Source organism: Gadus morhua, chromosome 15 (assembly GCF_902167405.1).
Source record: "Gadus morhua chromosome 15, gadMor3.0, whole genome shotgun sequence".
NCBI classification, from domain to species: Eukaryota; Metazoa; Chordata; class Actinopteri; order Gadiformes; family Gadidae; genus Gadus; species Gadus morhua.
Genome location: NC_044062.1, coordinates 19,961,004 through 19,988,016, shown reverse-complemented (window position 1 = coordinate 19,988,016; position 27,013 = coordinate 19,961,004). Strand labels below are relative to the sequence as shown.

Genomic DNA, 27,013 nt, shown 5'->3' with positions numbered 1-27,013 from the left:
CACACACACACACACACACACACACACACACACACACACACACACACACACACACACACACACACACACACACATATATGTGCACAACTGAGTTTATCGCTCAGGGGGAAATAAATGAATGTCAGCGGGTTTTGCACCAAATACAAACAGAGGTCATTGCATAAAAGTCAGGAGATTATTTTCTTCCATTCATTGTTTTTGGTATTTTCTTTGCATACGTCAGAACGTCTCTACTTTCTTTGTTAATTCATTAATGAAAAACCTCGTCGACCACCAGGTTGACTATTTATCTTCAACTAATACGTTATTGAGCTACAGCCAGGGCAACAAAAACCTCGTACAACTACAATAATTGTAAGCAAGAGTAGTTTCTATAGTCGTTTTAATGTAGTGTAAAATATTCTGTTGAATATTTTTTTGAGATTTTTGTAAATAATATTTTTAATTTAATAACAAAATCTTCCCTGCTGCTGGTCCGACAGTCCCCCTTACTCTACAACACAGAGTGTACTTCGTCAGCACATCAGCATTTTTTGTTGACACATTTCTAAACACAAACACATTTATTTTTGGCTTGATGTCCCGTAAAAGAGTAAATACATATCCATTGCAAACATTTTAAATGGCTGTCAGCGACAATTCATAACATCACTTCGATACCACGTTCAACATTCACCCCCATTCAAGTTACATTTGCTAGTGTGAGTAACTGTATGAGTGTGTGTGACAAATTGCAGTTACACTTCTAAGCATCAGGAATTGTGTTAATGCGTGTGTGAATGACCATGTAGTAGACTGTGAGTAACCCTTAGTGTCTGGTGCCAAAAGACAGTCTGCTCTTTCCTTGGAGCTGAACCGAGTCTCTGGTGGCGGAGGCTGAGAAAAACCACTTGGTGTTATGGACTAAGCCTCTCATTCCCTGAACGCCACACTGGAGTCCCATCAGAACCCCTTTACAGCGGAGAGACCCCTGAGGGGAAGCACCACAGGGGGTATCCAACGGTAGAACCTCTCCCCCTGCTCCAGGAGGGAGAACCATAATATCAATATCACCAGAATCTTCACTTTTTAATATCATGTGCAATATTACGTTTCCATTTTGCTTTTCTGTTTTTTGTTAACTTATTATATTCAATTTACTTTACTTTTATAGTTATTCTATTAGGCACTGGTGTTATCATTATAAACTTTACATTTATTTCTCTATTTTTTGTGTTCTATCTCATTTTAAATGTTAAGAGTGAAGTTCCCTTACAATGTGTTTCCGGTCTTTTGGCAACGTAGAATGGTTGATTATTAAGTTGAATACAGATTAACGATTTTGAGTCAGGTTCACCCATATATTAGATATATATATATGGAATTGGATTTCATCAGATACAGGTCAATAAGAAACGATTACTGATGAAAGAAATCCCTTTTGTTTGTATCCAGTGTAAAGTCATACAGTTGTGAAAGACATACAGTCTAAAGATTCTCCACTGGTAAAAATCTATGTTCATTACAACAGGTCAGAGTTATGGATCCCATTTTGACAATAAACCTTTACTGTTTGAACACAATTGTACGATACTTTTCTGATCTGTGTTAATCTAGAATTTAGTTCATTAAATATGTCCCAAAATAATACCATGGTGTTGGGATACTGCTTTTTAAATGTTCGGTAGGTGGGTATTGGTTTCAAACAATAAAAACATCAATAAAGGATAAAATCATAGCATAAGCAAACATGGACATGCTCTCTCAGTCATGCACAAAGACACAAGTACACAAAACACTCCTCAAGAAATAGCAGACAACAGTATAAATATATGTGTTACTGATTCAGGTAAATTAAATAATTTATCGGAAACACCGTTGAATATCATGGTAACATTTTTTAAGGATGATATGTGTAAGACAACAATACATTTCTAGAAATGAAATATTGTTTTTCAATTCGAGAACGTATAGTTACTTTACATCTCTGTAGCCACGGCCCCCTCTGAAATATTGACGCTAGAGAATACCTTTAACAGAGCTTGCTGCTATCCCAGTGTATCAAAAGACCAAATGTTACAGTTGAACGATTATCCTTAACCCCCTTCATCTGTAATACACTGATCCCCACAACCTGCATAACGATCCCAAACCTCTTAATTCTTCTAGCCTGCATCTCCCGTCCCCAACTCTGTATAGAGGTTGTTAGTTTGTTTTCAATCACTGTGTTGGCATTATTATTCTCATCGGTTGCTACGAGGAACCCCACCAGGTAACACTAGACTACCACCACCCAATCAACACCGAAATCAGTAATCAAAATAAATACTCGGCTGTACAGAAAACCGTTGTCAGGGCAGCGAGCCACCAAGCAAAGCCCCCCCCCGCCCAACCAGGAAAATACATGAAACCAAAACAAAGAAGGCATAGGTTGATGAGCAATGCGCTGGACTTCAACCACTCAGGTTCCAGTGAGTCTTTTTTCGAGAGGGCGCTCCGGATCTGCGACCACCGTGGGATTGTTCCATTTCTCTGAAACATGGGAGGGGCTTTCCTTTCGTTGAGATAGCTTACCGAGGGGACACAACATAAAACAGCATAAAAATATGAAAAATCTAAAAACAAGGGGAGGGTAGAGAAAGGGGTCAGCAGAATACAGGTGGTTTGGCCACTGGGCCCGCCGCGTTCCTCTCAGAAGAGCTGGATCATGGACTCCCGGGACTTGCCAACTCCGATCCATTTGACTGTGGAGAGATCGGGTCAGAAGTCAGGGGGCAGGTTGGCCATTCGTAACACGGACTGTAACTGGTGAGGTATAATAATGAGGCAATGCTTCTGATAACAAAACACATCAAAGTAATTACATCAAGACCCAAGGGCAACGCAAACTGAGCAGGAATTTCAACATAGTTGTAGCGTGATACGACAAATAAATACAATTCTAGATTTTTTTTGTATTTGCATGTGTTTGTGTGGTAAGACAGAGAGAGAGAGAGAGAGAGAGAGAGAGAGGGAGTCTCACTTGGCACTCTGAGATGCTCTTCTATGTAATGCACATAGTTCTGAGCGTTCTCTGGAAGCTCCTCGAAGGTCCGGGCAGCGGAGGTGTCACTCTTCCAGCCAGGAAGGGTTTCATACTGGACCTCCACGCGGTGCAGCACTTCCTGATTGGCTACAGGACAGAACAGGGGCGTGGCATGTTATGAACTCCAAGGACAGGATGCAGGCCATAAAATCAAGTACTGTATCGGAACTACCACGGTACTATAGTAGTTTGACATCAATGTGACTGCTTATCTTTATTTTCATTGCACAGTGGCTGGAAGGTGATGGTTGTTGACTGATAAAGTAGCTGGCAGCTGGACTCGTCTGTGTGGCCTGGTGCGTTCACACAAAACAAGATCCTCTTCTCTGAGCTGCTATGATCGAAAGTGTGTGTGATCTTCCAGGGGCTTGTTTGAGCCTCAACTCTGGTCCAGTCCGGCCCTGAGCACCTCTGACAGCTGAGAATCTTAACTACTGGTGCAAGGAGTCAGGGTCAGAAGGACAGCCAGAGAGGCTCGTTAATAGCGCTGCTTATATAGCAATGTTTATAGCGGACAGTAAATCACCTCCATGGTATAACTGTCCCCCTCTCAGCCAATGAACCCAGCCCTATATCTGCATCTTATTAACAAACGTATGAAAACGTACTTCAGAGGAGTTGTTCACGCACACACCAGCTCACCTGGGAAATGAGGTATAGACTGGTTGTCCACTTTGTAGGCCACGCCCACTTTGATCTCATCCATAACGTCAAGGATGTCCAGCTTGGTCAGGGCGAGGCTGCAGAACAGATATGGGTACATGAAAACACACTTAAGGTTTCTCTTTCACACACACACACACACACACACACACACACACACACACACACACACACACACACACACACACACACACACACACACACACACACACACACACACACACACACACACACACCTCCCTTTGGGTATTGAGGCTACTCCAGCCTCAACCTGCCGTAGGGGAACAATTTCATTGGTCCAAAGCCGTTCATGCCATACGTAGCTTTGGTTCACTCACGCTGTGAAGCCGTTGATCATGTGGGCGTATTTGATGAGCACCAGATCCAGCCAACCACATCTTCTCTTCCTGCCGGTAGTCACGCCCACTTCTTTGCCCCTGGTTTGAAGCAGTTCACCAATCTCCTGAGTAGACCAGTAGATCAGAGGTATGAGGGAGGAGCACATTTGCATCACGGCTGTTAGTTTTCCAGTGAGCTGTTTATATGTTGTTTGCAATGGAACAAGTGTGTGCCGCACGCGTGTGCTGCTCACTTTTGAGCTACATTTCTTAAATCATCAGAAACCAACGTCATTCAAAATATTGACATAATATAAATACTATCACTACCTAAACCCGACATAACCCAAAACCAACGCCACACAGAGAATGTATATATGCTCGGATGTTTGCCATGTTAGCGTGTTGCTTGAATGGACTGTGTGTGTGTGTGTGTGTGTTCATATATATGTGTGTGTGTGTGTGTGTTCATGTGTGTGCGTGTTTGTGTGTGTGTTTGTGTGTGTGTGTGATCTTGTTCATGTGTGTGCGTGTGTGTTGTATGTGTTCGTGTGTGTGTGCGTGTTCATGAGTGTGTGTGTGTTTGTGTGTGTGTGTTGTTGTTCATGTGTGTGTATGTGTATGTGTGTGTGTGTGCGCGCGTGCGTATGTGTGGTCATGTGTGTGTGTTCATGTGTGTGTGTGCGTGCATGTGTGTGTGCGTGTCCTTACGTTGCACTGCTCAGAGGGGAAGGCTCCGATGCCCACCCTGGTGGTGTAGGCCTTGACCACGCCGTACACCTCACCCACGTTGCGGGGGGGCATCCCCAGGCCCGTGCACACGCCGCCCACCGTGCAGTTGGAGGAGGTCACAAACGGGTAGGTGCCTGGGGGGGGGGGGGGGAAAGATGCCGGACGGGTCACACAGGGAGGTCGAGACCAGGCAGAGCCGAGGCCAACTGAATGAATGAATGAATGACACCGCTGCTGTGATGCCCAGCGCACTACCGGTCATGTCAACGTACCACGGTCACATGACTAGGGTTGGTAACACAGACCACAGGGTAAGGGGGGGCGTGGGGGGTGGGGACGGGGTCACCAGGGGGGGGATTGACTTCACATTCGCAGTGCAGAGTGAGCTGTTTAACTCTGGCCTGAATCCGGGCTTAGCTCCTCCCCCCCTATTGGAAGGATGTTTCAAGACATTGAGAAACTTTCAGAATTATTTCTAGAAAAAAAAATGGGGATTTTGCCTAAACCTAACTTTACTAAAACCGCTGTTTGCCCTACTTCAATTATTTGGCGTAAAATATTAACCCAGGTACTCATCAGATGTTGTTCTATGGACGTTGATCATTTCATTATCAAACCTATTCTTTTATTATCATGTATTTCATCACATTTGTTTTATGTTCTTTCAGTAGCATGATTACATACAATGGCCCTTTCAGTTGTGGAGATTTACTCCATTTACTTTGTGTATATTATTTTCAGAACAAAACTCAGAAATAGGCCTGGTGATGAAGAGTTCAAGCACCTGTCCTTCCATTTCTCTCTTGACCGATGCAGGCGAGCCACGACTCTCTCCCTCTCTCACCCTACAGGTCAACTAAGCAGTAAACAGTCTTAAACCCGGACCACAGTCGTCTACAGGATAGTGTAATCACATAATCACGAGCATCGTTCTCAGTGAGAATGCTTCTATACCTTCAGGTACCAAAAGGCTTATCGCCCTGACAACGGATCCAGCCGGCGGGCTGAGAAGAATGAGGCCCAACTGGCCTGACAGCCAGGATGACCACTCTTCGGACGGCTCCTGGCCACGGCGGCTTTGTTGAGAGCAACCATGGACCCTGGTCTGTTTCAACACCATCGCCATAGCAACTAATCATGAAAGACCTTATCCATTTTGTAGCCTTGCTTTGTCAATGGTTCTTCCGCGATCAACCCCCAACTAATATAAATGAACTTCAGCTTTGTGGTTTACTGGTTTAAAAGCACCAGGCTGTATATTTCCAAACAGAAAAACGACTACAGTAGCTTATACTGAACAAGGCTGGGCATGGTACACCCAACAGTGCTCAGCTCCATATAGAGAGGCTGATGCACTCAGTCTTATAGTGGTTGACTAACATGAGGATATTGTTGCCTAAATATCACCATCAGGGTGATCACATGATAATGATAATAATACATTGTATTTATAACACACTTTATATCAATTCAATGATCTCAAAGTGCTACAATGCACATTAAACGAAAAGAGAAAAATGCAACAATAAATAAATAAATAAATAAATAACATGATGATCACACCATCCTCCTTTGTTGCTCTCTATTTCAGCCACAGCTTTTAACCCCTCCTGCATCTGTGGTGATGCACACCACGTTTCTATACTATCGCTTCTAACCGCCATACAGCCTCAAACGAGAACTACTGCTTTATCAAGCGATCAGACGTTTGGGGGGGGAGGATTTGTATATAAATAGTTGGGGGAAATGAATGAATACACAAGCCCCCGTCTCCAGGTTGATGCTGGAGGGGTATTCCCTAAATAACCGGCCCTTGCTCAGATTGGTCCAGTAGAGAAGAGAATTATGATTGGGCTGATTTAGAGATGGCGTCATGGCCTAGTTCGTCCAGCAGAGCGCCGTGGTTTACAATAACCTCAGCACTGTCTGCAGCACCTGAAACGTGCGAGGACTCGCAGTCCAGAGGTGTCGTGACTGTAAGTGGCTAGCTAGTAGGCGAAATACATACCGGTGGTTAATAGACAATGACCCATCATAACCCTTTTCAATATAACTCTAATATGACGTTTACCCTGTCCCTCACAACCCTCTTGTCACTCCTGCTGGCTATGAGAGCCAGCTATAAATGTTCAGTAGGTACAGTCAGTACATACATAGCAGATTTATAAGTAAGCATCAAAGCATCTTTCTGCAGCCCAGCAGACCACAGTGGTGGACCGAGTCTGTTGAATGTCGATTTCACGTTACGTTGTTGCCTACTGGTTCTGACACAAGGCTGAAAAGTAAATAAACAACGTCCCTATGTTTTACTCTCTGTGATAACGAGTTTATCATACTTGCATGCACCCAAGTTTGGATTTAAAAGTCTGGTTTTCCACCAGATTTGTTTCCACCAGATTAGCTGCTACATCTTATTTCTTGTGCAGCAGAAAGTGGCAGCAGAAAACCATGAGTAACTGTTCCTGTCACCAGTTTTGGGGCAGTAGTCTTACTAGTGTAACTACATTTCTCTGTAGCTGGGTGGTAGCGGTGCTGTTTTCTGAATCAAATAGCTTTTCTGCAGCCAAGCTCTTTCTATTGATCAGGTGGTGCGGAATGGTCCCCACAAACTATGTTCTCCAGAGTATTTCTGAAGCTCAAGCCAAGCTGTGGTTTTCTGCAGCGGCCTAAAACTGCCAAGGATCAGTAAGTGAGGCCACTGCCACACTATGACCTGGACCTGCCAGCCACAGAAACACACAGACCAATCCTGCGTCTGGTCTTCTGCAGGAGAATTATGTTTATATTCTGTGTATATTTACATCGTGGAAACAACTGCCGTTTTATTTGGATTACAGGGGAGAGGGGAAGGATGAGAACGGTACTATCAAAAAGACGATAATATTTGAGATTGCTCATTCTCTCCGTCCAATCTCTTCTTCTCTTTGCTCTCTTACAACACCGTTGGAGATGTGGTTGGCCGACCTTGCGAACACCTCCTCTCTACCAGCCGTGTGGCAACTCAGACCCTCCCAATCCAGACCTGCATCTCCATCCACAAGAAGGATGCCAGTGCCTACCAGTGGCTGCGGACCATTTCATCTAGGAGTCCAGGCTGGGTCCTTGTATCCTTGTGTCATAAGACCATGTTAAGTACCATTCTACGTCAGTGGTACTTTTACCAAGAATTTAATGCACAGAACGAGATGTTAGCTTTGCTTCTCCTTGTCTTAAAGATTAGTTTGGTCCAGGGGCTAAATAACATAAATACAAATGAACGATTCCTGGGGCACAGGGAAAAAAAACACAATACAGAAAGATACCACTTATCACAGTCGCAGTGATGATAAGCTGTCCAGAGAACCCCACTCGAGTCCCCGTCAGTTTACACAACACAGTGTGGTTTCGAGCGACACTAATAACAACGTTGCTAGGGTTTTGTTGTGGTTACGAGTCCATAGCGGGAGACTGAGTGACCGAGACCGTTGATTGAACACGTCGGGTCGCAAACTCTGTTGATAATAGCAGGTTATGCATTTAGAGTGTCACGTGACCACAGCATCAGCTCGCGTTCGGTTCTCACAAAGGATAATCGGTTTGTAATTCTGAACAGTTAAACAATGACAATCTAAGACAGTGTGTGAAAGTGGAGGTAGCTACACTGACTGCATACGCTCCTGTGTCAACACAGCCAGGATATGAGAACGTGGTGGGGGGTGGTGGTTAGGCTGATAGCCGGGTGGTGCGTGGTGCCCTGGTGCTCCAGAGCAGTAGAGTGAGGGTGAGGGATCAGTGAGGGTACAGGTCATCCTCTGGAAGGCTCCCCCACACACTGCAGTAGGAATGAGTGAACTCACCTCTCACCTGAGGCGGGCCTCCAAGCAGGCTTTCATTAGAAAAGCAGCACACAAAACAAAGTTTAACACCATTACTCTATCAGGAAGATGAATATCAAAAAAAATATTTAGATTATATGTATATGTATTGCATTAGGGGACTGGTGCCTTGGAGGACCTAGGAACATGTTTAGAAATGCTATATCCATATGTTTGTGATAATGTGGCAGCTTTCACAATCAACAGCCCCGTTAAAAAACAGGTCTGTTGGTCTGAGGTGAGTGGCCTTCCGATGGCGTCATCTAGACAGGTAACCTCTGATAGATAGGGAACCAGTTTGATAGCGAGTCAGGTGTAGTAAGGCCAGGTGAGGAGGTTTAACAAGGGAGGTATTGGAGAGGAATCGCTCACTGACCAAAGTCTATGTCCAGGAGAGCAGCGTTGGCCCCTTCCACCAGGATCTTCTTAGGAGGACCATGGAGGGCCTCGTACATGAAGTGCACCCCGTCTCTCACCATGGGCTTGACCCTCTGCACGTAGTCCTACGCACACGCACACACACACACACACACACACACACACACACACACACACACACACACACACACACACACACACACACAAACATATTTTAATCTAACAGGTGACAGCCCGATGAGGGTTCTTTCAAAGGTGCATCCGGGACGTGATGAAATTAAAGTAGGATGGTTGACAAAATTCCCTGTTCATTTCCCATCACGGTTTTGGGTCCTTCATAAAGCTAGCTACCTCTTCGGAAACTATAGCTAGCTTACTTACTAGATCATGATGATCCTTCTAATTACAAATTTTCCATTTGCAGGATTTCCATCTACATAAATGCATTATGCCTCATTTGAAACCAGATATTCTGTTGATATTCACTCATGAAATGCCACTCAGGCTGTTAAACGTCTAGCTCGGTCTGGGACTGATAAACAAACCAGCATCGTGTGCGAGATCATTTGTATCACGGATGATAATAAGGGCTTGATTCGGCACTGGAAGTTATAGCCTCATCATGACTCATCACTCACATACAAATACATAGTGTTATCTATAGATCTGCATGATTTGTGTGGGTCATTATTCTTTGAAAACTTCTGAAAATGTAAGCATCGCACATCCATGTAACAGTATATACTGGACTTCTGGTACCTTGAGTCTGAGCAGCTCCCCCTCCACGTCTATCTCCAGAGTGGGGTACATGGACTTGTACTGCTGGGCTAGCACCTTATACCTAAATGAACCCGAAAGAGGAAAAGATATTGACATACATATATTACAAATCATTTGTTTACAGTCCCCATAGCACAGCAAATACAGCACTAACTGCTTTAGGAAACACACACGCTTAATTGGGTCCTTAGCATGCTTGGCTTCCAGAATTCCCAACTACTCTCTGAAGAAACTTGGGTAAAACCCGGAGAAGAGTCTGGGGTTGAGTGGAGCGGACCTTTGAGAGAACTGCGTGAAGTCTGACATGAGGTCGCATATCCTTAGCCCGCTCCGCGCGGCCTTGGCAGAGTACACAGGTCCGATCCCCTTCTTCGTGGTTCCCAGGCTAGAAAGAGGCAGAGGCAGAGGCAGAGGCAGACACAGACACAGACACAGACACAGACACACACACACACACACACACACACACACACACACACACACACACACACACAGACAGACAGATAGACAGACAGACAGACAGACAGACAGACAGACAGACAGACAGACAGACAGACAGACAGACAGACAGACAGACAGACAGACAGACAGACAGACAGACACAGACAGACAGACAGAAAGAAACGGAGAGACAGAGAGACAGAGACTAAAGTTTAAGCAATCCACATGATTAAAGTGTATCTAAACACTTAAAATAAAACCAGACACAGCAGCAAACCAAAAGCTTGGCAACAGCTGGTTGCACTTGGCTAAATGAACGTCGATAAATAGTTCACGTGCTTTTCTTAAGAGCGCAAGTATGTACCAAACTTTTTTTTCCTGTGATTTGCAATGTTGCAATTTAGTAGGATCATCAAGTGATTCTTTCAAATAATTACTGTGACTCCAAGACATCCTTTGGGGGGGACAAAGCCCATGATAGTTCACCAAAGAGCTTAAGTGCCCAGCAGCATTCAGAAGGCTCTGGGGATGGAACAAACGTTACAAAGAGAGGAGCCTCACAGGCCAGTAGGTGAACTGGAGCGAGATATGTACTCATGATTAAGTTCAACGTATCAACACTGGTTGTACACTATCCCATAAACATCTTGTGGTTTTCTCTGCACCCACGCCCAACCATTACGGATAGTCGTCTAGGTAGCTCTATAAGCACATAATGTAATCCTTTAAACCAATTTGCTGAGCAAAAATCATTCAGAGCCACAGCTAAAATCCCAATATCATCCCACTGCAGACACAAATGGGCGTTCTCGTGTGGTGGGGGTTCCCGTTTACGCAGACTGGAACGCCCCTTTCTTATCCTTCGTCGCCTTTCTCGCTGAACTGTATTAAAATGTCAAACGTGTACTACTCCGAAACCATGTAAGTAGTATTGTAAATAAACTTCCAAAGCTTTTCAAATCTTATTTGGAAAATAACTTCACATGGTGTGTCTTTTTTCAATTTATTCGTTACCAGCATTCGTAGTGTTGATCAGCAGTGAAATAGTCCTCCACAGACGTTGACGTCGCTTAGCAACCGAAGACGCTGGGGTTGACAAGTTACCGGACTACTACCCATGCAAGTGAACGGAGCATTCCACGGCATTGAGAAAACCCGTGTAATAAAGGCCTATAATATTTCTGTTTATGGCATAGATTGCTCCTCAGATTTGGCCAATAAGGCAATGATAACAAAAACAAAAAAAACAAAAAAAAGCTAGCGTTCCACGGCATTGAGAAGACCCCTGTAATCGGGGGTCGGGTCAATCAAATCCCTCATTGTTTAACATGAATTGGCTAAACAAATGACCACTGTAGCATATATAAACACAATTCAAATTGTGCAGAGAATTATTTCCATTGGTCATTCTGACCGGAGACATTTAGAATTTTCGGTCCTCCTCATTTTTTTCCGGTCAATGGCCGGTAATAACCGGACAACGGAAACTAAACCGGCCTAAATTTCACCATCAACACCGAACTCCTTCTTCTTCGCACGGCTGTCAACATCCGGAACATTCGCTAGTTAGATTTTCTCAAACAGAAGTTTCAAAATAAGTTCTAGTAGTAAGTATGGGTAGCATAGAACTAACGTTAGCCAAGTGGGGGCTCCATCATCCATGATTGCTAAATCTAATGAGAGAGGTAAAATTGCGATTAAGGAAGGAAAGCATAGTATGCCTTGCGACTGTGCTTCGTAGTAGGCCTTGCGAAACCCAGTATGCCTTTCGAAACAGCTCGTGATTGGTCGATGAAACGCTACCAGCAGCACCTAAAGGGCGTTCTTTTGTCATGACGGAAACGCCCAAGCCTGCATGGCGTGTGGATGACTGAGCCATTAAGGTGAAACTAGTAAAGCAAGCACCTAAACCCACACACTTCGGGTATTGAGACCACAATGCCTCAGGCCGCTAGGGGGGGAACAATTTAACAACCCCAAAAAACACAACTGAGCCTCCTGCCATACATGACTTAAGTTGGTTTCAATTATAAGGCAGTCGTTTCAAGTTAATGTGTTCGACGAAAACCCCAATGTCTCAATAACCTCATGCAGGTACATGATCAAACTTCTGTTAGAAGTCAAGGGAATCCTGTTGCTTTGGATTTACTTCACAGGATTGAATGAATCCTTTACACGTTTCAAAAAACCTACTTGTGAAGGTATATCCATGCAGGGAGGATATAGTAGAGGAGGTAGTACACAAACTCCTATACAAACATATTTTTTATTAAACATAGAACAGGTTGAAGTAAAAGTTATGCTGGATTGTGAGGTCTTTCACTTTTTTCCCCTGAAAACGAAATCCTAACCCAAATCCTTATAATATATATATATATAATATAATGCTCACATTACAATTGCAATGTATGCGTCATGTATCACCTCCTTATAAGAGTTTGTTCGGTTGTGATGTAACATTCTTTCACGGGAATATATGCATTGACATATGCAATTATACCTCGCTAAACAGAATTCTATGACTATAACAGCTCCAAGCAATAAGCGTGGGAGAAATGCTTCTGCCATACAAAATCACAGAAACAAAGAGGACATAACTCTGTGGACTTCTGTGCAACTCAGCAGTAACATGGTGTAACAAATACAGACCTGGCAGTAGAGGTCATAAGGATAAACCTGTTTTAAGCTGAAGGCCGGATGACATCCTGCCCTGAGAAGCGCCTGTGTTTTTAGGCTTTTAGGATAACAGCTTTTGATGAATACTTCAACTTACTTCCCGCCCACTTGCTCTTTCCTCAGCTGCTCCTGCACCCTGTCGACCGCTTGATGGAAGTCAAACACTGTGAAGAGGGCAGAGAGGGGTCACACTCAAACCCCGTGAAGAGGGCAGAGAGGGGACACACTCATACACCGTGGAGCAACAAGGACGCATGGGAAACATACTCACACACACACACACACGCACGCACGCAGGCACACACACACACACACACACACACACACACACACACACACACACACACACACACACACACACACACACACACACACACACACAGGAAGAGTGATAACTCACCAATGTGTGCCCGGTCTGAGATGATCAACCTCTTATCCCAGTCCTTAAGACCTACACAGACAGATGGAATTATCACTGGAATCTTAGACGGAAGCAGTGCATAATTTGTACTGATCATGTTTTTATAATATTTAACAGATTATGCTGCGTGTCAGTGTGTGTCCCTCACCTTTTCCTTTGAGGGCGTTCTTCTCCGCCTCTTCAAACAGGCCGGGAAGATGGATAACCACCCCATTACCTGAGGTGGGGAGGACCGGTTACAAAGTCCAACACAGTATTCACACTCAGCACCAAGGGAAAGCATCGTGATGGTTTAATATACAAGCAGTATATTGCGGTGAATCTGCTTTTATTGATTGAAAAACATTCCAATAATTTTGGGGAAAACGAGTACAGAAGCTTCTTTATCTTCTGTAGTGGTTTTTACCAACATTTAATAAAAAAACAAGATATAGACACAAACAAGATGATGTACAGTTGTTTGTGAGATATTCTAGCTCCTTGTTCCCATCTCCCAGTGGTGGTTCTCTAACCATATTCCTCTCACTTCCCCTTAGCTCAATTCCTTTCAGAGCAACACAGGCAAAAACAGGAACACACTAAAGGACAAGGGAATAAAACATTTCTTAGTGACTCAGAGTCAACTAATTATCTTGAGGGTACTGAGGTACTGAGAGTTAAGTGAACATTCATAGGGCTGCAGCAGTTTCAGCCCGCACCACATACTGCTCCACACACAAAATGGTGGCACAGCGCCGTATATCAAAGGGGTGGGGAAGAACGTGAAGGAATCCTGGCAGGCATGTTCCACTGCAGATGTAAGGCGGTGCCGAGACGTGAGATAGAGAACGAGAGGAAAAGAAAGACAGACACACAGACAGAGAGCCAGAGAGCCCATTAGCTGATGAAGTTACTGCAGATGAGGAGGTAGGAGGCTGGCCTCAGGCTGGCTCTGGGACAAGTGGGATGAAGCAGCCCGTAGTCGGAGCCACCATAAGCCAGAAGCCTTACAGTAGTCTTACAGTAGCCCTGATGCCCAAACAACAGGACACACCCCTGGACCCCAGGTATTCATCAAGGAGAAATGTAGGACCAGGGCATATATCGAGATGCATTGTCAAACTATGAGACACTTTATGCAAGAACATTTCAGTTGACGTATGCACCTGTGTGTGTGTGTGTGTGTGTGTGTGTGTGTGTGTCTGTTTACACACCGATGAAGGCAGTGACCTTAGGATTGATGATGCCGCTGGGGAGGAGGTGGAAGTCGTACTCCACCGAATCCACCACTACGGTGTGACCCGCATTGTTGCCACCCTGCAGAGAGGGAGAGGGAGAGGGAGAGGGAGAGGGAGAGGGAAAGAGAGAGAGAAAATGGAAATTCAATTCAAAGACTTTGTTTAGTCTTTGTTTAAGGCGGATGACAACCGTCTTGTTGCGAGTTTGTTGGTCGTCAAGCAACAAACCCCTCACTGAAGCCATGGTACCTGCAATGCCTTCTAAGTTTCAACTCTCCTAGTATCCCCTTTAGCAATACAACCTTACCATATATCCTAAACATCAAGGCTTCTCTTATCAACAATCACTAATCTACTGTTGAGTAAACATTAAGCCATAACGGCAACAATGTTCCAGTTAATCTTTAAAAATGCAACAGTGCTCAAAACAGAAGCTAGCATGCCCGAAAAAAGGAGTACAGAAACATGTCAACGTTAAATACTATTTCATTCTTCCTTAAAGTCTAACTGCAGCTCCTGTGAATTCAAAATAACAATTTGTTGGTCCATCCAGGGGACTCCTATGAGAACTATGAGAAACTCCTTTCACAATATCTGTCGTTTGGCTGATGCAACATGGGAACCGAAAGCATCTAGGTACCTGTCTGGACTTTATTAGGAGAGGAAGGATCGCTCATTTATGCTTTGTACTCATTTTAAAATATACCTTGACATTTGGTTGTCCTTCACTAAGACAAATGAAGGATATGATAGGACGTCTCTCAAGTGAAGGTTGTGTATTTGCAATGTAAACACTACATAAAAATTATTAAGAGTTAACTACCTATGATGTCAGACCACCACAAAATCTTTTTCACTCTCAAGAGATTTCATATCTATAACATCTCAATTAATTAAAACCTGGGAGGTGTGTGTTGATAACATACAACATACAAAATAAATAAAAATATAACCAGTTTGGATAAGGCCTTTGATGCACATGAGATCACAGAAACGATAAACTCATACGGGTAGATCATTGAAAACAGAACAGGCCGGAGCATAGCAGTCTGACCGGCTCTGTTCTCTGCAATCTATCTATTCAGATTAGGAAAGACACGGCTACAATCACAGCAAAGAACAGCTCAGTGAGGAAGGACAAAGTAGAACCAAGAGGAGAGGAAACTGTGGGTGAGGTGCGCTTTTAAACACGGGTTGATCTTATGCAACGCTGTGGATGGTAGTCATGTTTCACCCTCATTGTTCATATGTTCACGAGTCAACTTGTCTTGTGATCAGTGTGCTTTTAAATGCTGTAGCTTGTGGGTATGAAATAAACTGTGTGTCTGTGTGCATATGCATACTTGTATGCGTGTTTGCATGCGTGCGTGTTTGTGTGTGTGTGTGTGTGTGTGTTATTTCGGGCCCTCTATATAGCCTGGAGGTCGAGGGCAGCCGGGAGCAAATACTTCTGTTAGCGATGTATCTGCCCCCTCCTGCCCAGGGGTCAAATTTCTTACATTACTCCATGCCCTTTTATTTTTCTTGTTTTTTTGATCCAATATAATGGGCTGCAAGGTGAGTAAGGACCAGCCACTACATTATGTCTGGGTGGTAGTGGGTAACCTCCAAGATAAGTCAGGCTGGCATGGAATACACAATGCCAACCAACAACCTGCTGCCAACCTGCAGGTCTGTAACTGATCATAGGCCTAAACAGTTGGCTGGGGCCCAGGGAGAGGATAGGGAAATGAAACCCAGCGTTAATGAATCACGCCTTCCATCTTTCAGGAGTGGGACAAGTAAACGGAATAAGGACATGGGCTTAAAAGTAGGTAACAGGTAACAGGGGGTATACATTCATTTCAAATTAGCCTGAAATTGGTGACTAGTGGGAGAAGGAAACCTGGATAGTAGAAAGTAAATAAGTAGAGAGAAGTTTTGCTTCCACTGCTCTCCCATTCCCTGATCACTGGATTCATTGGGAAGTCAGAGCAAAGGGAACTCTTGGCAACATGAGCAGCCCCAACACACACACAAACACAATCTACAACGATCCAAATCACAGTGTCGGGGTAGACGCAAAATAAAGATTTATATGGGTCTTATACGAAGTGAGCTAGAAAATGACATGGCCTCTACTGTCTACCTGTTGGGACTGGGAGTGTGTTTACACTGTGCGTTTAGTTTATACCTCCTTTTGTTGCTTTTGGTTTGTGATTGGCCAACAAATCTTGCCATCAACAGCTTACAGGTGGCTTAGACTTACAGGTGGCTTAGAACGAACTGCATACTTGGGAGGGGCGATCGTTTAAATGTTCAGACCGTCACATCGTGGTTTCTCTACATTGCCAGAATACAATCCGATGGCCAGCGGGCAGCAGGAAGAGGTTGGGGAGCTACGTCATAGCATGCAAGTGAAATGCCAGAATGGAGGACTAAGTGTCAAAGAAAAATGTGACATCTTGCATTTGGGAGAATAATGGGTTTCACCCAGAGGTAAAAGGTCAGCCTAATGATATGACACAGCCTATCAGCAAGCTATGTCAAATATGTGGGCCAGTGAAGAACCTGAAGAGTTGAGAATATAAGCAAGGCAGCGACAGATGTGTCCAGTGCACAGCGCCTGTTACAAAATATATTGCAAAGGAAGCGGTCTCGTTCTGCAGTTGAGAAACAATCTTTCAAAGAAATGCTGGCTATATCGTACCACCACCAGGTACCAGTGTTAGCAGAATTATAAGTAGTATGATAGGCCTGTTATAAGTAGTTCTATTGGTATGACAAGAAGTAGCAGTACCTGCATAGTATTGATAGGATAAGTAGTAGAAGTAGTAATCTAGGTTGCAGAGTCTAGGTCAAAGAACAAGGCTTATACTTCTGGAATCTGTGGAATCTCAGCTTAAACAGCATTTAAGCGTCACTGACGCCTTGGGGCATTGATTTGTGTCGTCTGCTCTGAGATGTGGATCTCCTCTGCTGTTCTACCTGCTCGACCACCTGTGGCTGAAGATACCTGGGACTGGCGCGCCCCTCGACGCTGAGGATAGGGTCAATGCACAGGTACGTTCTGTCTATTTCTAACCCCACACCCTGCAACGTCCACAAAGATGGTTAGAGAGATCCTAAGTGACTTCTCAGCTGCCCGTAAAGGGACTCCTTTCCTGGTCGTCATTCTCTCCTGGGAATGCGCCTTGAGGAATGCTCCGTCTGTGGCCATGGGGAAATGGGAGCCTGACTCCATATGCAGCCCTCACCTGCGACGGTGGCTCCACTTTCTCATCTCAATGAACGCAGGTTCATAAAATAGATTTATTAGGAATAAGGGCAGTCTCTTGCATTGCACCAGAAGTGTGCCAGTAGGTTTTTTTTTAGTTCATCTGCACCATAGATATTGAAATTCCAAGAGGACTGTTTTTGGGTCCAGAAAATAGTGAGCCATACATGACACAATATTCATTATGGCAGCAGGGAATCCTCAATTTGTCAATTTCATCTATCAAGGATCCCACATACCTGGTCTTCAAATGTCATCAAAGGATGTTTGAGTGTGAATGTAAAAAAGCTTGTTTCCTTTAAACTTGTTACCTTGAAGAGAGATGAAGAATCCCTCTTCTGCAGGGCCATTGTATTATTTATTTGGTAGTTTTAACCATTGGTTGGATCTTGGAGGAGTCCAGATCTTCTCCTTTGAAAAGGCCACAAAGTTGAACTGTCTGACGTTCTGTAGGCCTTTGGCTGTACCTCAGGGACATCTCTTAGGGCTTTCACTGATCTTCACACCACTGATTGTGAATTGATAGCCACCTCACTGTATGTTGTTGGGTAAACATAAGTTGAGGCTCATGCTCATCCAGCTGGTTCTGCAATTCATGCAGCTTGTTACTTCTGACAGCAGGATTACTTAAAAAATCCTGCTGAAACGTTTTCACCTGTTGCACAGATTTGACTGCGTCACCAGTGGGAAGAGCAAGATGGTGAGCTGTGCAATGCACCCCTACCAGTTGAGAGTTGAATTCCTCCGAGTTTTCCAACAACTCCTTGGCAGAATCCTGTCATAACAACAGCACCATTAATACAAACTGCTACTGCTTCCATCTAAATTCTTCTTTGTCAGCAGCTGCTTTGTGTCCTCAAAAATGGTTTTGGCTCTTCCATTTACAAATTAAGAGTTCCTGAACAACTTTGTTTTAATCCTGTCGCATTGTACCTTACGTAGGTAAACACAGGAATTGTAAAATGTTCACGCAATAGCTTGGTGCATTTTTGACAGACCGTTCTCATTAAGGTAGCTTCCATAACTTAGTGCGTCTGTCAGACACTCCAGGATTTTGCGATGTTGCGATTTGCAACTTCGACGCAACATCAACCATTCACCGCGAATTGAGTGCGGTGTCGCAATTTTAACCAACCACCGCAACTTTCCTGCAAATTTGACCAATCAGTGGCGTTGTCTTGAACTGACGTTGACAAACAACCTTTCGCTTTATTTCCGTGTTTTCTACTTACTACGATTCAAGCATTCATGCAGGATGTGCGAGTCCAACGTTTCACACTTGCTTCACGCTTTATTTTCAGTGCTGCTGTATGAGAAACGCCATCTTAGTGGCGATGTAAAGTATACGTTTAGTTACACCAGCTGGTACAAGCCTGTACATCGAACATTTTACAAATCAAGCAGCTAATTTTGGCGTTGTTGAATTCAAGCCATGGATAAAATCAGTGCCAGTAAGCCTGGAACTTGTCTTTGTTCCGTTTAGTGACGTTACCAGTTTGAGAGGGGTCATGTTGTTAACTTTAATTTCACTGGAACTACTGTATGCATTAGCGTCAGTCCTTCCAGGTTCCAGTGTTTTCTTCAGAACAGGTTCCACGTCAGGAGATGTAACGTCAGATTGTGTAGAGAGAGGAAGAGAGGGGGAAGTCGGTCCGTCTTAAGGTGCGGCCACACCAGACGCGTATCTCGCGTACTTCGCATATAAAATCGCCATTTTTTCCATAGGGAACCATTGGTTTACGCGCGTATTACGCGTTTCACGCGTATAAGCAACATTTTACGCGCTATATGCGCGTATATTTACGCGCGTATATGGCGTACATTTCAAGAGTTCAAAAAATTGAACTTTTTACGCTCATACGCATGACGATTAGCCGCGTTGCCCAATCAGCGTTGAGCTTGACCCGACGTCACTGGCAGAGAGTAGTGAGCTTGGACAGAAGCATACGGCCGACATCTTTCTTTATTCTGTGTGGAAATAGTAACATAGTTACGCCATTAAATGCTTTTATGGAAACATTTCTAGCGAGAATTGTGCATTTTACTTTCATAATGTTCGCTCGGTGAATGTGAAGGATGTTTGGTTTGATAGTTATGACGAAGAGGGAACGCTCCGTTCACTTGCATGGACAGAGTCTCTGGTTACTAAGCAACCTCAACGTCTTGGCGGACTATATATCTGCTGATCAACACTACGAATGCTGGAAACACACCAGACACACCATGTGAAGTTATTTAACCCGATTATTGTTATTTATATCCGAGATTATTTAATCTAACCCGATCTAAACTCTATCACCCAAACACGGCGGCGTTTGGGTTTCCTACCTCGGACTCCAGCGCAGCCACGGCCGACAACTTTCTTTATTCTGGGTGGAAATAGTAACATAGTTACGCCATTAAATGCTTTTATGGAAACATTTCTAGCGAGAAATGTGCATTTTACTTTCATAATGTTCGCTCGGTGAATGTGAAGGATGTTTGGTTTGATAGTTATGACGAAGAGGGAACGCTCCGTTCACTTGCATGGACAGAGTCTCTGGTTACTAAGCAACCTCAACGTCTTGGCGGACAATATATCTGCTGATCAACACTACGAATGCTGGAAACACACCAGACACACCATGTGAATATATTTAACCCGATTATTGTTATTTATATCCGAGATTATTTAATCTAACCCGATCTAAACTCTATCACCCAAACACGGCGGCGTTTGGGTTTCCTACCTCGGACTCCAGCGCAGCCACGGCCGACAACTTTCTTTATTCTGGGTGGAAATAGTAACATAGTTACGCCCTTAAATGTGTTTATGGAAACATTTTTAGCGAGAAATGTGCATTTTACTTTCGTAATGTTCGCTCGGTAAATGTGATGAAATGTTTGGTTTGATAGTTATGACGAAGAGGGAACGCTCCGTTCACTTGCATGGACATGGACTCATCTAGGCGAGTGACGTAGGCGCGTATGGGGCGTATGGGGCGTATGGGGCGTATGTAGGGCTGTCAACGAATATTCGAAGTTCGAATATTCGTTCGAAATGTATCCAACAACGCGAATTCGAACGTGAAAATTAATATTCGAATGTGAAAAAACACTCCCGCGGTACAAGCGCCTCTATCTGCTTTGTGAATGAGCCTCTGTCTGTTCGCGATGTCCCTCATAATATTCGAAGGTGAAAAAAACACTCCCGCGGTACAAGTGTAACAGACTAGTATTGTGAAGAGCGAATGTATTTTATCCCCTCGGGGTTTCCGTACTTGGATATAGGTATTCCAGCTCTCACGCTGTGACTGGGTGACTTCTGATATGTACTAAGTAAACGAGACTATTTTCCCTTCCACGCTTGTGTCATTCTTGCCATATAAATATCTAAGTGCCAACGCTCGGTTACACAAGCGCCTATCTGCTTTGTGAGTGAGCCTCTGTTTGTTCGCGATGTCCCTCATAATATTTGAATGTGAAAAAACACTCCCGCGGTACAAGCGCCTAACTGCTTTGTGAATGAGCCTCTGTCTGTTCGCGATGTCCCTCGTTTTAAAGTAAGGAAATGCCCAGCAGGAAGCCGCGGCCCACCAGCACTCTCAACGAGACGGCAAACATATTCGAAGTTCGAATATTCGTTCGAAATGTATCCAAAAACGCGATATTCGAATAGTTCGAATTCGTGATTTTTTTCCAAACGAACATTCGAATGTCATTTTTTAGCAATTTTGACAGCCCTAGGCGTATGCGACCATTTTTGACACAAAATGGTCAAGCAACATTTTACGCGCGTATCTCGCGTAAAAATTACACGAGATACGCGTCTGGTGTGGCTGCACCTTTATGCAGCACTCTGGCCAGTCCCGCATTCTGCTTCTGAGTATAACGCCACGGTTGGTGGCAGGTTTCATAAACAACATAACTCATTATAAAGCTCATACACAACACCTTTATAAAAAAGTAGCACAAAGTTCCTTCCTAGAACTCCTTCCTAGAACTTCACTAAACACATTTTTTAAATAGTGTTTGAATCCCAGCTGAAACAGCGGGCTCACTTGCTCTTCAAGGCAAAACAAATCTGCAGTCTATAACTTTTATGAATCACAGTTTTGTGATTCAGCCATTTCACAAACGACCATAAGAAAGTAGAAACCCAAATCAATCAAATAAAATGATACAATTGGCCAGCAAAGGGGAATGAAATTGAGCAATGCTTAATGAAACATGCCTTTTAAAGCATGCACAGCGTGCCTATGCATGGGTTTATCTAGCATGCCTAAAAGTAAACATGACACCAGTGTGGTCCACGAGTTCTTCGGCATGTGTACAACCTACAAAAAGTGCTGGCAAGGGCGTTTTTATAAAAAGATGAATACTATACTCCCTCTTACTCATGCAACGCGTGTGTGTGTGTGTGTGTGTGTGTGTATGTGTATGTGTATGTGTATGTGTGTGTGTACGTGTGTGTGTGTGTGTGTGTACGTGTGTGTGTGTGTACGTGTGTGTGTGTGTGTGTGTGTGTGTGTGTGTGTGTGTGTGTGTGTGTGTGTGTTGTCATAAAATGTATTTTTAAATGTATCCAGCCTTGGTAGGCAATGTAAGAGTAGGGTGGAATCCTTAGCCAGAAGGGAATCTTTGCTCAGTAAACCTGTTATCAATGCCAGGCATAAGGTTGACCAGAAATGTCACATTACTGGTCAGAATAAACCTACAGGGGATTTAAGGAAATCTTCTTGATTTTCAACCTTGAGCCTATTTTCAATAATTTTGGGTCTAATTATTTTTTATTGGTCTGGTATTGAGCATGTACGCTGCAGCTGTACTTATATTGCAGCAAAACATGCTGCAATGTATAACGATCGTTAACAATTATTCGTCGAAGGCGAAGTGAATTGTATTCACGGAGCCTGAGGCGAATAATTGTTTTAGTATATACCAGACCCTTCAGGATTTCGCGATGTTGCGATTTGCAACTTCAACACAGCATCAACCAATCACTGCAAATTGAGTGCGGCGTCGCAATTTTAACCAACCACCGCAACTTTCCCGCAAATTTGACCAATCAGTGGCGTCAACTTGAACTGACGTCGACAAACTACCTTCCGCCTTACTTCCGTGTTTACTACGTTCAAGCGATTCAAGCATTCATGCAGCATGTGCGCGTCCAACGTTTCACACTTGCCAACCAAAATAACTTCAAAAGTATCCTGGTATTCTACATGAAAGCGGGGGGAAATTATTTTGCACTGCATGCAACATTGTGGTGGAACATAAGCATAAATCTTCCATTGATAAGCATTTTGCCACCGCATACATAACTACAGAACTGCAGAACTGCAGGCAGGACGTCAGACGACGAGGCAGATCGTCGGGGAAAATTGCAGTAATAACCTAATATTTAACATCAGGAAAATCGCAACTTACGCAACTTTTATCGCAAAATTCACTTCCTCTTGCACTGTAATCGCAACAAAAACCTAACATCAGGCATTTTAGGCCGCAACAATCTCAAAAAAGGCCCGGGAAATCCTGGAGGGACTGATATACTACACTCCAAAAATAAACAAGATAACACTTTTTACCGGGATTCATTTGTTTTTATTAGCGCTCTTTTTGTTTTTATTAGCGTGACGAGACAGACATTTTGCGACGAAAACAATATCCGAGTTTAAGATCTCAATAATGGGATATTGCCCAATATCCCGAGATAGCATACCAATCAAATTGCGCCATCTTAGGAGGTTCATCATGTAGCATACTAATACGATTTAGATATCCCCCCGATATAAATCGTCATGTCGCACAGCCTTAGTAGCAGCCTTCAAACGTAAAGGTCCTTTTACATGATTGAACGCGATGGTTCGGTGGGATTTGAAGATTTTAATCAATAAGAAAATCATGGAGCTGAATGGGACTCTACACACAGGCAACTAGGCGATTTCCGTTTTGGGGAAAAGTGACGATCATTTTATTTGCAGCAATGTCGATTTTGAAGGCTCTAACCTTCAGTTGCTACCGGGTATCTTTGTCATGATAGTCACCATGGTTTCAGTAGGCCTACATGTTGTAGGTGGCGAAGGTAAACGCCTATCACAATTCCTCTAATTGCATCTACAGTCCTAAACTACATTCATTGCCTACTTTTTGTTATGTGTTATTGTATATATAATTTACTTCTTCAAAACATGGATACATTAAAGAATGTACACTCACTTCATAGTCCCCCTCATGCACGAATTGCCACTCGTAACACCATTTTACACTTGGATAAAACCCCAATCCATTGTAAATAATTGAAGAATTGGGTGAAGGGGAGTAACGAAATTAGGGACATTACCTGCAACAATGCAACAATGTAATTTCCTTGCAAGACACAATAACTAACAGACAGATCAAGAGAAAGCTCAAACAAAAAGTTGTATTTCTCTGTAGTGATCCATTCCATAATGCTAGAATATAAGATAAGGCCTGTCAATGGCAAAAACAAACACTTTAAGAGGACATTCACTGAAGAGTCCCAATTGCCCCAATAACTATTCACTGGTTACGAATGCAGCTTTCTCACTCGATTCTGGACCAATTTCATAAATTGTTGTCGACAATAGTCCCTTAAACCCAATTTTCTTTCCTTCTCCCGGACTCGATCATCAAAATCAATGGCTTTCCAGAAGGAGCTCCACACATCTGCACATCAGACACACCCTGGCGTTATACGATAAGTGTCCGAGAAGATTAACCCTCTCTCGGACACCGCATTCAACCGCTGCCAAGACAATAGACCTTGGCAGCGTTGGAAGCAGACTGGAGGCTCACGTAGTGATTTGGTAAACTAGCAAAAATATAGGATTTGACTTTATCCATGGGGTACTCAAACAACTTACTCACTCAGTACCTGCGACAGAGACATGCGGTGACATTGCAGGTGTGCAGCACCAAGAGATGCAGATGCCAGCTCAAGCCACAAAGCGCATGCAAAAGAGCAGGCTTCCTTGGCAGCAGCAGTCATTCCTTTTGATAAGAAAGGGCCCTGGCAGGTGGCAGGCAGATGCAGTGACATTTTAAATCGCAAAGGTATGGTCTCCATTAAAATAGTAGAAAAAAGGGTTCATTAGGACAGTGCAAACAATGGACTGTATATTCTGCTCTTTCTAGTTTGTTAAGAGAAAAACGAAAAAAAAAAAGGGCTGGTACCAGTTTTGTAAACCAGTTTTGTAAATCAGTTTTGTAAACCAGTTTTGTAAACTAGTCCCAGTACACAAGGTTATAGCAGCTTAATACAAGTGCTAAATGCATTATTATGCGAAAACTAAGTTGGCTTATTCCAACCACATGAATCAAACATTATACATGAAGAAACCTTTACAGTTCCTTTCATGATAGTTTTAGACATCACAAGTAAAGACATCACTGAATACTTTATATGAAGATTGCTATTAGACCGTTTACTTTGGACGCACTTTCCTACTGGTTTTCACATGCATTAATAGGATAGGTTCACCAAACCACTCCCACACCGTTTCATGATAAGATGGGATGTAGTTTGGAGCCCACTGCTAAGTACAAAATGCGTATAAAAAGCGTATAAAGCATGACATCTGGAAGAAGAATTGAACCACTTGCTTTAGATAATCAGATATCAGATCCATTTGAAAAAAATCTAAGCCAGTTCACAGTAAGGTTAACAGATCGTTTAGCCAGTGAGTCATGTTGGAAGTGAACCATTGAGCTTACATTTCGGTCATAGATCAGAGAAAAACATGCACTTTGTTCATCTCCGAGCCACCGACGGTGTGTCAAACTTGACATGTGTACATGACAGGAGACAATGTATATTCAGTCTTAACGTTAGCCTGTCTAGCAAGCTGGGCAGCTAGCAAGAACCCAAGGTGACATTAGCAATCACTGCGAACACAATAATGAAAGTAAAAATGAAGACCACGGAACCGACCACACAAGTGGAGCATGACACCCTCCTCCTAGCCAGACGACACAACAGGGACACTAAAGCAGCTAGGAGGCTAAGTAGCCCCATGCTACCCAGGAAGGAAAGTAAACAAGCAACCACCGACCTGACATCTGCACACGATGTTCGCATCTTGCGCTATTAAATCCACCACTTTGCCTTTCCCCTCGTCGCCCCACTGCGCCCCCAATACCACGGTCACCCTGTTGCCGATCGGCGGGCTGAATCCATGGTTCCCCTCGACGCCAGCGGGCTCTAGGGACCCCGGGGCTTCCTGACACCCACTCTCCGACATGACTCCTCTGGGTTCAAGCCTCACTGGTGCGCTGTTCCCGCTTGACACACGGGGCAGACGGATGGGGCGTTCTCCTGTGGTGGGGGTTCCCGTTTACGCAGACTGGAACGCCCCCTTCTTATTCTTCGTCGCTTTTCTCGCTCAACTGTATTAACATGTCAAAGTGTACTACTCCGAAACCATGTAAATAGGGTTGGAAATAAACCTCCAAAGCTTTTCAAATCTTATTTGGGAAATAACTTCACATGGTGTGTCTTTTTACAATTTATTCGTTACCACCATTCGTAGTGTTGATCAGCAGAGAAATAGTCCGCCAAAGACGTTGACGTCGCTTAGCAACCGAAGACGCTGGAGTTGACAAGTTACCCATGCAAGTGAACCGAGAGTTCCACGGCATTGAGAAAACCCGTGTTATAAAGGCCTATAATATTTCTGTTTATGGCATAGATTTCTCCTCTGATTGGGCCAATAAAGCAATCAGAGGAGAAAAAAAAACGCTCGATCAAAGGCCCGGCCCGACCCGGCTCAAGGATAGTGGTGGGTAATATCGGCGGGCCGGGTCGGGTCAATCAAAAACCTCCTTGTTTAACATGAATTGGCTAAACAAATGACAACTGTAGCATATATAAACACAATTCAAATTGTGCAGAGAATTATTTCCATAGGCTACTGACCGGGGACAGTTAGAATTTTCGGTCCTCCTCATTTTTTTCCGGTCAATGACCGGTAATAACCGGACAACGGAAACTCTGCAAAACCGGCCTAACTTTCACCGTCAACACCGAACCCCTTCTTCTTCGCACGGCTGACAACATCCGGAACATTCGCTAGTTAGATTTTCTCAAACAGAAGTTTCAAAATAAGATCTAGTAAGTACGGGTAGCATAGAACTAACGTTAGCCAAGTGGGGGCTCCATGATTGCTAAATCTAATGAGAGAGGTAAAATTGC

General features: G+C 43.7%; 1 protein-coding gene across 1 annotated transcript; it reads right to left on the bottom strand.

The window, feature by feature from the left end:
* Positions 1-365: 365 nt before the first annotated feature.
* On the bottom strand, positions 366-26,141 carry adss2 (adenylosuccinate synthase 2). Its single transcript, XM_030378969.1, has 13 exons — positions 25,875-26,141; positions 14,541-14,643; positions 13,496-13,564; positions 13,327-13,377; positions 13,024-13,090; positions 10,087-10,194; positions 9,789-9,870; positions 9,028-9,154; positions 4,777-4,931; positions 4,066-4,190; positions 3,707-3,804; positions 3,002-3,151; positions 366-2,723 (listed from the first exon to the last, which is right to left on the bottom strand). The coding sequence occupies exons 1-13, from the start codon at positions 26,061-26,063 to the stop codon at positions 2,671-2,673; spliced, it is 1,377 nt and encodes a 458-aa protein (XP_030234829.1). The 5' UTR covers positions 26,064-26,141; the 3' UTR covers positions 366-2,670.
* Between the last annotated feature and the right edge of the window lie 872 nt (positions 26,142-27,013).